Source organism: Plasmopara halstedii, assembly GCF_900000015.1.
Source record: "Plasmopara halstedii genome assembly, contig: Scaffold_323, whole genome shotgun sequence".
In the NCBI taxonomy this organism is placed as follows: domain Eukaryota; phylum Oomycota; class Peronosporomycetes; order Peronosporales; family Peronosporaceae; genus Plasmopara; species Plasmopara halstedii.
The window spans coordinates 373476-385062 of NW_020187244.1; the positions used below are offsets into that span (position 1 = coordinate 373476).

At 44.3% G+C, this 11587-nt stretch overlaps 4 protein-coding genes across 4 annotated transcripts; 2 read left to right on the forward strand and 2 right to left on the reverse strand.

The window, feature by feature from the left end:
• Positions 1-40: 40 nt before the first annotated feature.
• PHALS_08575 (uncharacterized protein) lies at positions 41-955 on the forward strand (the record flags this gene model as incomplete). Its single annotated transcript, XM_024723950.1, has 1 exon — positions 41-955. One exon carries the CDS (start codon positions 41-43, stop codon positions 953-955), a length of 915 nt encoding a protein of 304 aa, XP_024574875.1.
• A 1680-nt stretch (positions 956-2635) lies between these two features.
• PHALS_08576 (chaperonin) lies at positions 2636-4405 on the reverse strand (the record flags this gene model as incomplete). The annotated part of the gene is made up of 2 exons (XM_024723951.1): positions 2636-2667; positions 2743-4405. 2 exons carry the CDS (start codon positions 4403-4405, stop codon positions 2636-2638), a joined length of 1695 nt encoding a protein of 564 aa, XP_024574876.1.
• A 1188-nt stretch (positions 4406-5593) lies between these two features.
• Positions 5594-7080, forward strand: PHALS_08577 (amino acid-polyamine-organocation family; the record flags this gene model as incomplete). Its single annotated transcript, XM_024723952.1, has 3 exons — positions 5594-5876; positions 5945-6599; positions 6669-7080. 3 exons carry the CDS (start codon positions 5594-5596, stop codon positions 7078-7080), a joined length of 1350 nt encoding a protein of 449 aa, XP_024574877.1.
• A 182-nt stretch (positions 7081-7262) lies between these two features.
• PHALS_08578 (UVR domain) lies at positions 7263-11582 on the reverse strand (the record flags this gene model as incomplete). Its single annotated transcript, XM_024723953.1, has 1 exon — positions 7263-11582. The coding sequence occupies one exon, from the start codon at positions 11580-11582 to the stop codon at positions 7263-7265; it is 4320 nt and encodes a 1439-aa protein (XP_024574878.1).
• Between the last annotated feature and the right edge of the window lie 5 nt (positions 11583-11587).

Sequence of the window (11587 nt, forward strand, 5' to 3'; positions counted from 1 at the left end):
ATTTGCCTCACCACATCCAGCGACTTCTATTAACATTAAAATGGCAATCAAGTTTTTCAAGACATCTGCGCTGACATTCGCAGTACTGGCTGCACTAACAGAAGCGCACAACAAAATGGCGGTACCACTACCGACGTGGCCCGCCGGATTTTATGCCCAGAACAGTCCGTCCGGCACCATTAACCCCGAAAAGGTTTTACCTGTTCCGAGTGGAATGTCATATACCACCAACTCAGCTTCTAATACAAAAGCATACTGGACGGCATTTAACTCGAGCAAATTCAAGACGCTCAAAGAGCTGGCCTGGGAATCACAGACTCTTGTTGACAACGCTTCAAAAGAATGCGGCTTTTCTGTGGTTGACGGTACGCCTCAAGTATTGCCTGATATGGTGCAGTGGGACTTTTTCACAGGGTCTCACCAAGGTCCGTGTGAGGTCTGGTGTGATGACATTCTCGCATTCACGAACTGGAATTGTGCCGTCGACTACCCCCAGACACCAGCCAATTTACCATACGACAAGTCCAAATGCCAGGGTGCATCGGTGCTATCGTCCTATTGGATTGCTTTGCACACGACTCCGTGGCAAGTGTACACGAATTGCGCTCCGCTAACTGGAGCTTCGGGAGATGGGTCAACCCCCTCGAATACACCGAAAACGGAAACCAATAACACGCCCGCGACACCGACATGGACCAATACAGATGCGGCTACACCTGCCCCAGCAAACTCGAATACACCGAAAACAGACAAAACCACGCCAGCAACAACACCGACGACTGATAATTCTAATGAGGCTGCACCTACCCCGGCCAATGATAATACACCCAAAACGGACACTGATGACGACACTGTCGATCAGAGCGACAAAGATCATCTGACAGGTGCAGAAGCCGATCCGAACGCCATCACGCCTACCGTACAGTCAAATAACAAATGCCGTCGCCGACAATAAGCATGTTCTCGCAAACCAGTCTTCTATATGTAGTTAACAAGTACAAATTTGTAAGTTCTGTTTGTTTACGGCTAAGAATTTCTTAGAATTCACACGCTTAATGTTGTTTAACAAAGACTTTAGCCATGTTGTCTGAACATTAGTGTCACCTCTTCAGCGGCATCTTCTAGTCTTTTACTTTTCTGCAAATGGTCTGAATAGAACGACTGAGAAGAAGTTTATGTACTTTGTTTTCATCCAAAACTTTGGTCGTCATATGCAATTGACCACGTGATATCTCAATCTACGTCTAACGTATGTCTTTTAGACGAGCTGGCATTGAAGAAATTGTATGCGTTTAACATCTCCAAAAGCATGCAGGTGAGCATATAGCTTTTTTTTAAACAAATGTTGTTAATTCGCTCAGAACAGCATTTTTTGATAAGAAGACAACACAATTTTTTTGGCAAATCCTACTGTTTGATTAACCGAAACATATTCGGCAAGAGTGACAGATAGTCAGTCGTATATTGCTTTAAAGCAAGAAGTAATCACTTTTAAACGAAGCATTTCATCTTGCTTGCGTTTAAATTGATAATTTGTCGACTTGTCGCCAGTCTGGTCCTTACTGCCGTCATTTTTCCTCGGTTGCGTGCTATTTGGTCGAAGGCCATTTGTCTCTTTGGTTCTTTTGTGTAGATCTTCGCGTTCAGGCAGATACTTCTCTTCATCAGCATACACGCTGCACGTTATCAGCATCTGCAACTCTATAGGCCCTTTAGTGATCACTTCTGACACTTCACCCGATAAGCATTTTTGTCAATTAGGCTCTTCTTTAAAGACAAAGAGCTGTCATTACTCCTACTCTTAGCTCATTTTTTGACTTTTTGATTGGAACGGCATCTTGTATCTTATACAATCATACACCCCGCACAGCTATAATCACTATACATTGTTATAGTCATTTTTCGCGTCTGGGTTTTGCGTCGACACGTTACCATCAAAAGTTTTTTTCTTTTTACCACATTTTCTGTAGCGACCTTCCATTCGGTATCTGCGGTTGTAGTCGCAACATACTTAAATTTGTCTCCACATCTTCGTCCTAGACGTCTGTAAATAAAAAAGGATTAGGATACATGACAGTGAATCCTTCACAGTGTATGATCAAACTTTACTTTCAGGAAGATTAAAGATATTAACTAGGATCGTTTTCTGTATAAACAGATGTAGTTCTCATGAATATAAATTCGCCACATAGCTGCAACATTGTCCTTCAAGCGATGTCATTTCAAACATGTGACTAAAAACAGAACAATGATTACTTTAATATAATTTTCTGAAGGATGGATGTAGTAATATATTCTGTCAGCTGTCACATACGATGAGTTTTTGTGTAAAGCACTTATTCTGAGGTCAAAAAGTCTGTGATGAGAAGACACTGTTTAATTCCTGAAACATCAGATATTGAAGACAATGCTAGAAGATAAGTAAGTGCCTCTTGAGCGTTTGTACTGGAGTTATTATCTAGCGTGTAACCTAAAGATGTTTGCAACCTTTGACGCAAATGCAATAGTAATTACATATAATTTCAAAACGTTTTCATTGCGAATAATCTATTTTGCTTAGCAGTAGTCTTCACGCAACGAAAACAAGGTTGTCCACTGCCTTCTTGTATTTCGAAGTGTTTCTTACTGCAAAAACTCAATGGCCTGACGATAATGGAAGGGTATAAGCTACTTACATCATTCCACCCATGCCACCCATACCGCCCATGCCACCCATGCCACCCATCGGAGGTCCAGCAGCACCAGCTTCCTCTGGGTAGTCCGCAATAAGAGCCTCAGCTGTCATCATTAGCGACGCCACACTCGAAGCATCCACAAGTCCCGTACGCACAACCTTCGTCGGGTCAATAATACCAGCGTCCACTAGGTTAACATATTCACCAGTCTGAGCGTTGAAACCATGTTCTGGAGAGTTATTCTCCAGCAATTTGCCCACGACGACTGCTCCTTCATGTCCAGCATTCTTTGCAATTTGCGTTGCCGGAGCACGGCAGGCACGCTCGACAATCTCCACTCCAACCTTTTGATCCAAGTTTGCGCACGAATCAAAAAGCGTGTTAAGTGTGCGAGATGCCCAAAGCAAAGCGGCACCACCACCAGGCACAATACCCTCAGCAACAGCGGCACGGGTGGCGTTTAAAGCATCGACCACGCGGTCCTTCTTCTCACCGACCTCAACTTCACTGGCACCACCAACCTTGATCACAGCTACACCGCCACTCAATTTGGCAAGACGTTCTTGCAGTTTTTCCTTTTCGTACTCGGATGTGGTGCTTTCAATCGATGCACGCAATAAATTGCCACGCTCTTCCACCGCTTCAGGAGATCCAGCTCCGTCAAGCATTAAAGTGTCATCTTTGGTGACAGTAACCTTTTTGGCGCTGCCCAACATCTCTGGAGTGGCCGTCTCAAGACGGTGGCCTAAGTCTTCTGAAATGACAGTAGCGCCTGTGAGCACAGCCATATCCTGCAGACTTGCTTTGCGATTGTCACCGAATCCAGGAGCCTTTACCGCACACACCTTGACACCACCACGAATTTTGTTGATAACAAGAGCAGCCAAAGCCTCACTTTCGACATCTTCGGCAATAATAAGCAATGGACGCTGTTGCTTCACAACGGTTTCTAACATGGGAATGATGGCCTGTAAACTCGAGACCTTCTTCTCGACCAATAAAATGTACGGATTTTCCATTTCACACGACTGTGTTTTATTATCCGTGACAAAATACGGCGAGATGAATCCACGATCAAATTTCATACCCTCAACCACTTCCAACTCATTGTACAACGTCTTACCATCTTGTACTGTAATTACACCTTCTTTGCCCACACGTTCCATAGCATCACTAATGAGATTACCAATTTCAGCTTCCGAATTGGCTGATATAGTGGCTACCTGTGCCACTTTTTCCTTGTCAGCTACATCCATCGAGAGTTTTTGCAAACCGTCAACAACATGATCGACTGCCATTTGAATGCCTCGTCGCAAGTCCGTCGGGTTCATACCGGCAGCCACCGACTTGCAGCCTTCACTAAAAATGGCACGTGTTAAAACGGTAGCTGACGTGGTTCCATCACCAGCTGCGTCATTTGTACTGCTGGCCACGGAACGAACAAGCTGTGCACCCATGTTCTCGAATTTGTCCTTGAATTCAACACTACGAGCAACAGTAACACCGTCCTTGGTGATCTTGGGAGCGCCGTACGATTGATCAATGACCACGTTTCGACCTTTAGGACCTAAAGTCACTTGAACAGCATTAGCCAACTGATCAGCGCCCTTGAGCATTGCTGCTCGACCCTCAACGCCAAATCGAATATCCTTGCCAGAGGAAAACAGGCGTTGACCCGAGGGCGAGAAGCGTGCAGCCTTCTTCACGGCAACAACAAGCTTGGGGTTCATCTTATGTCTGAATTGTGGTAGATTATTAAATGACAAGCATTGTGTGCCCTTCGTTTGTTGATCAATAGCTTGTGGTGCACAGTTAAGTGTCGGTTGTCGCCGGACACAGCTAACTAGGTTATAGTAGTATTATAAGTTGTGCCATAAATGCATTAGCAATATGTCCGAAGAAGTGTCGCAATGCCACTATCATGAGAGTGACCGTTCTGGAGACTGTTCTAGAAGGTAATTTGTTTCTTCTAGAGTAACCTGAATTTAACGTAAATGTTTTAACGTTTTGACAATCTAAATATTAACGCCTGTTAATTTTACTGCTCGCTAAACCCAGGTGCCGTCGAAAGCCCGTCCACGTCGCAACAGTTGCATCAGATACTTGTCGGAACCTTGCACATGCTGGTTTTGGTTTTGTGATGGTTCACTCTTGAATTGATGTTTCGCTTGATTCATTTATTTGAGGCTATGTCATGATGGCAAAAATTTGATCGACAAATTAGTCAAGTCAGGTGCAAGTATTACGAACCAAAAGTTTAAGTCCTCTAAAATACCTGAGTGTAAAAATTACATATTTGTAATGTATTTGAAGCTGTAACAAAGATGGGAATCGTTTTGATCGCATATAATCGACGTGTAAAGCCTCGACAACATGCTCGAGAACGCCTTAAGAAATACATGCTGCTCTTGAATAAGCAAACTTGATTCAGGTGACACTTGCATCATCTATACGAGTCTTGCTTTACTACGATGACTGCAGTTTTCAAAGGTTTTATTAGCGCATTGGTGCTAGAAGCAAATCGACCTAATTAAATGTTGCTTCTGACAGTCAGTTATCTGCTTTTGAAAAAAAACTAGGCTACAAAAACTAGAAGTTTGGCTTACGTGGTTATTTAACAGCAACTCCTAAGTCTACTCGATAACGTGCCTTGAATATCCTAATTTAGTCATTTCCTCTGTGATAATCAACGTGTGCATGGCGCGCAACAATCTTTTGATAAATCACACAAAACTATGATTTCCACTATTTGCAAATTCATTTTTCAGAATTGCTTTTAGAAACGGTCATTTCATCTTTGAGATAGTAGTAAATGGACTTTTCTTACTGATGTTTCTTTTCATAAATACATCGACACTTATCCGACCGTTACAAGTAGGTAAGGTAGATACATACAACGACGACTTATCACAAGCGCCATGGGGCGCAAGAAACTCGGCGTCGTGAGTTTGGCACTCATCACATACTTTAACGTAAGTGGTGGTCCGTGGGGGTCTGAGCCCATTGTGGCGGCTTGCGGACCTTTTGTTGGTATCGTAGCTACACTCGTATTTCCCTTTGTTTGGTGTCTACCACTGGCTTTGTCATTCGCCGAGTTATTTTCCGCCTTCCCAACCGATTCAAGCTTTTGCACATGGGTAGGCAAGGCTTTTGGTCGTCGAATGGGATTTCAAGTAGGATATTGGAGTTGGATGTCAGGCGGTAAGTAAGATACTGAGAATGCTAGAAAAATGAAATTTGGTATAAGAATTTTTTGAAATGCTTCGTAGTAATCGATAATGCCATCTATCCGTGCCTCATGGTGGATTCTGTCTATGCAGTACTCTCAGGACCTTATGAAATGCGCACTTTTCTAGTTCCAAGCTGGATGTATTTTGTTCGAGTATCTGTGGCAACAGTGTTTATGATTCCGACCATTTTTAGTATCGATGCTGTTGGTCGGTTTCTCTTAGTACTTGGTCTTGCAATGGTCGCACCTTTTGTCGTACTGGTTATCGTAAGCGTACCCCAAATTGATACCAATAATTGGTTTGTCATCAGTGCAGCTCCTAGATGGAGTCAACTTGTCAGTGTTTTGTACTGGAGCTATAGTGGATTTGATGCGGCAGGTGCCTATGCAAGCGAGATCGATTTACCACGACAAACGTATCCAAAGGCCATGATGCTCACAGTAGCATTGGTAGCCCTTACGTACTCGGTGCCATTTCTTGCAGCTTCAGGTGTGAATAGACCTTCTTACGAATTATGGCGAGACGGTTACTACCCGATGATCGCCGAGGCGATTTCAGGTCCTATGTTAAGATCATGGTTTCTTGGTTGTGCTTTGCTTGGGAATCTTGGCGTCTATATCGCCAAGATGACCAAGAATGGATTTCTACTTGCTGGAATGGCTGATCTTGGCCTCGCGCCGCACTATTTTATCAAGTACGTTGTATAAGATTTTGTTGATTTTACTCAATTCAATCTCATTGAGTTGTGTCTCTAAATACGTAGACGTACAGTATCAAACGGAGTTCCACGTCGTGCCATCTTACTATCATACAGCATCATCATTTTTATGGCGCTGTTCGATTTTAACGTCATTTTGGGCGTCGATAACTTTCTGTCGTCTTTGGCATGTGTTACAGAACTTTGTGCCGTGGTAAAACTTCGATATACTATGCCAACGCTAGTGCGACCGTACAAGGTCAACATCTCGGATCGAGGACTGCTTATGATAATGATCGTTCCCTTCTCAATTGGTTCATTCGTATTGCTTAATGAACTCACAAAGTCAACATTGAGTCTTCTGCTCAATTCAATCGCACTTGGAAGTGGCATCTTTTGTCAGCAATTTCTACACAGACTACCAGCATTCGTATACACACCACTTACTGCCGGCATTCAGCTTGATTTAAATGCTTGAGCTTTAATCAGTTTGTACTAAAAGAGCTCGAAAGCGAACCTATTCATATATCTCAGTTCTTTCGTTTATAAGGTAAGGTGGCTATAACTCACACAGATGGGAGGCACCGCATATGCCCAAAATGGTCGACATGGCTGTAGCACGTATTCATACTAACCGCATTTATGATGAAGACATTGCGCTTATCCACTCGCAGATTCTGTCTCTTCTGAATTCAGAGTATCGGTCGTTTTGGCTACGATCAAGGTAGAAGATGACTTCAAGTCAACAACTGCGCTCTTGCTTTCGTGCTCCGACAGTTCATGAATCGACATGCGAGTATCTCCTTCATCTGCGGACTGATCTGATTCTTCCTCTGCACGAGCAGAATACGCTATCTCCGAATGCTCTGACGCAGCTATCACTGCACTGCTACTAAGCTGCAAGCCACGAATCAAGTCATCACAAGATTCTGTCGCGTTGGAACTGGGCAAAGCAGCATTCGCACTGCTACTCAGCTTAAGACCCCCAAAGATATCAGTACGTGCCGTCGTCAAAGCAGGTTCGGATGAGGCCGCGTCGACTACATGATTTGATAGCTGCAGCCCACCAAACATAGTAATCGACTCCTCTTTTCTTGGTACATCAGCCCCAACAGCGTCTGCACTTAAACTTAGCTGCATATTATCACTAGCGTCCATGCTTTGGGTACATTTTTCGGCATTTGCTTCCGCTTCGTCAGATATAGAGCTAGAGGAAGAGCTTACATGGAAGCTTCCACTCATGTGCATCCCATTAAAAAGTGATCCAGATGCAGAGGGCGCCACCAAACTAGCTTGATGAGTCGATGCCTCAGGTTGACCAAAAAACGAGTCCTTCATATTGGAAGAAGTAGGCGAAAAAACTTCTGCTGGTGCCACTACTGGTTCATGTTCATACGTTTCACTAGCAGATGCCATAGTTGCAATTTCTGGTGAAGTCACACGTGGACCGTGACTTATCTGTAACCCTCCAAAGAGTGATCCACTAGTTTCCGAATCATTAGGTGTATCGATTGGAGAGTTACACACTGGTACCTGGCTCTTATCTGCTTCGGCAGATAGTAAGCTATTGCTTTTTACGTCAAGTCCTCCAAAAATGCTCGAAACAGTCCCTGTATTTATTGGTTCAGGCTGGCTTCGGAACGCCTTATCTTCTTCTTGCAACGACTGCTGCTCCTCATGATGAAAGATGGCACTGTTATTGTCGTTAGTAGTCGTTGCTAGCGCGATAGGAGTCTCAAGCATCGAAGCTGGTAATTGATTGGTCTCTAAAGTCTGCGTCACTTCTTCCTGACATCGACCAGTACTCACAGGGCTGAGCATTTCTTCGTGAGCATAATCCACATGGGCTTCATCTATCTCATTAGAGACTTCATGGCTTACAACCTCTTCCGCAACTTCTTCAATCAAACTGTTCTTGCGAACAGAATTCACAGGCATCGATGCTACAATCGCCTGCTTCCGTTCTTTGAGCGATTCAATCTCTTCGTCAAGCTTTGCTGCCAAATCGTATTCTTCGTTTTCCGTGGCTTGTTCAATCCGTGACTCCAGTTCAGCGAGTTGTGCTGTAATCTCCTCTAGAGCAAAGGTATTATCTTCAAGCGCCTCCATACTAGCTTCTGACCCATCTACGTCATTCGTCGATCCTTTCAAAATCGAGTGCTGAGCCTCATTAACATCCCTTCTTTCATTCTCTTCGCCATCAACAGACATGTCGTCGTCATCATCGTCACTGCTTTCATCTCTTGTAGGTTCAGAAACGTCATACTTTTTTTCGAAGGTCTCCACTTGTAGCATACATGCATCATATTCGGCCTGAACCAGTAATAGTGCCGACGATCGAAAATCAATTCCATCAGTGGCAGCATCTCCCTCACTCTTACATCTCTCAATTTTTCGCAAGGCTGTGCGTAAATGCTTTGCTTCTTTCCATAGCTCTTGTAAAGCGGCGAGCTCAAGGCGCCTCTCTACTTCTTTTAGCTCCTTCTTTTTTTCATCATACTCCACCTGCCGCTTGTCGATGCGCTCCTTCAAATCTTGAAGTTCCATCTCCACGACTTCCACCATTTCCTCAGCTGTTGAACGATCCTTTTCCAACGCCTTTATGTCCTTAGAAATTCGAGCTGCTTCTTTAAAATTTCGCTGGGCAGCAGCACCTTTCTTTTCCTGCTCTAAGCGCGGAATCATGGCTTCTGCAGACGCAATAGCATTTCTGTGAAGAGACGACGACTTTTGAAGTTCCTCCTGCTGATTATTTAGCATCATAAGGCTCTGCTCGGCAACCGCAGCCGCATCATTGAGCGAGCTAAGTTCCGCCGCCTGCTGCTTCTTGCGAATCATTGATTGCTCCCGCCGAGTCTCCTGCACCTCCAAAACGTTTGCTAATAATGCAGCAGCACGCATTTCCTTTTTGACAGCGCCAATACGCTTTCCAATTAGTGAAATATCATCTGTGTATTGCTTAAGTCGGGTCTCAAATTCAGAGCGCTGCTTCTCAAGATGCCGTCCATCTGACTCCACTTCTGCCTTAGTCTTTTGAATGCTTTCCTCACGATCAGCAATGCGCTTCAGTTGACGAGAATAACGTTTTCGGACAGTGTTGATGTCACGTTGCGCATGGTCAATCGATGATTGAATCTTTTTTACTCGCTCTAGCTTCTCCTTAAGCTTTTGCTCTAGCTCGCGCACTTCCTCTTCCACCGCATTTTTTTCTTCCATCAATCTAGCCTGAATCGCAAACTCCGTGCTGCATTGACCTTCAATCGTAGCTTCAATCTCCGACTTTTCAGCATTAACATTCTCTAGACTTACTGACACATGATGCATCTCAGACTCAATTCTTTCGGCTTCAAACTGCAGCTGCTGTGTCTGGTTTATATTGTACAATTTGTACTCGTTGCGTGCAACCGTTCTATCCGATTCTTGATCTTCACGAAATTTTTCGAGCTCACGTAAAGTTCCACGCGTACTCTTAAGTTGATTAGCGAAAGCTTTTTCCTTAGCCTTCGCGAATGCGACAATCTCGCTCTCCACTTTTCGTACATCGCTTTCATTAAGCGTTATGCAATGCCGTACGCTATTAATTGTTGCATTTAGCGCGTCTGCTTTCTCAAAATCTTCGACCTCACATGCATGATGTTGTTGTGCCTCAATGTCTCGCAAATCCATTTCATACTGCGCTAATTGGTTTGTAAGGTGTGTCTTGCGTTCCAAAAGTCGATTTTCTTCTTCATTCTGCTTGACCGTAAGTTTACGAAAACCCACGGCACTTTCATGAAAGTCACGCAAAGTGTTAAACAGTCGATCTTCCGGAGTCAACGGGGCTTTACTGGGTTCAGGAGGTGGGAGCGGTTTGTATACGTCATGAGGTTCCTCCACTACAGCATTGATCATAGCTTCGGGTTTATCATTCGTGATACTGATCGGCATTTTGTGAATATTTAAGCCCGACAACATCCCACTTGATTCCGTTTCGACTGGAGCCACCATCTTTGGTGGAGATGGCACAGGTGAAGCTGGTTTATGAACTGTAAGACCAGCTAGAACACCGCCACTAGAAGTAATGCTACCTTTGTGAACCGTCAATCCTTGCAAAACCGAGCCTGAAGTAACTGGAGGCAATAAATGGGCCAAATCCGTAGGATTTGTCGCACTTCGCGAGCTACGAGAACTATCCGATCGGTCGGATAGACGACGTCCTTCTCGTTGCTGAGATATAACATCATCTTCTTTTAAGTCTCCACGTTGTAATGCTGCCGCAGATTCATCAGACAATTGTCGACCAAAACCAGGACGAAATGTTTTTTTCTTTTTCTTTTTTGCAGCCTTTGTACTTGATCTTGATGTCGCATTGCTGCCTGTACTCGTGCGCGAATATCGTGACGCATTAAATGATTCTCCACCAGTCACATCAATATGGTGAGATGATCCTGAGCTTCTAGTTGATTTCCGTTGTGTGGGAATCGCCAACCCAGTGTCATCAGGTACCGGTATGTTCGAAATGCGAGAAATGTCATCAAGTTGTGCTACCGGTGGTACTGAAGCAACAGCTAGCCCATTAAACAAACTACCACTAGATTGAACAGATGGCATTGCGCTCGATGGTGTGCTTCCATAGCCTCCATACTGATTCTGAACCGCAGTCTGAGGCTGGAACCTTCCTACCGGTTTAGAAATAGCAGGAGCTCGCAATGACATGCCGCCAAACATTTCAGGAGTAGAAGCAGGTCCATTATATTCCTGGGAGCTATTGTTATTGTAATTCACAGCAGGCGGGTACGCTCCAGCTCCAATTGCAGTTACGGAATTGCTGGAAGCAGTCGAGTTCGTGACACCATATGGCTTGGATACAGGAGGCGGTAGATTAAAAAATCCTCCACCGACTGGTAGCTCATCCGTCGATCCATTTGAACCACCTTGACGTTGATGGCCTGGGGGACCAGTCTTGCCATCCTCTTTGTTCTTAAAGAAACGGCCAAACATGCTTG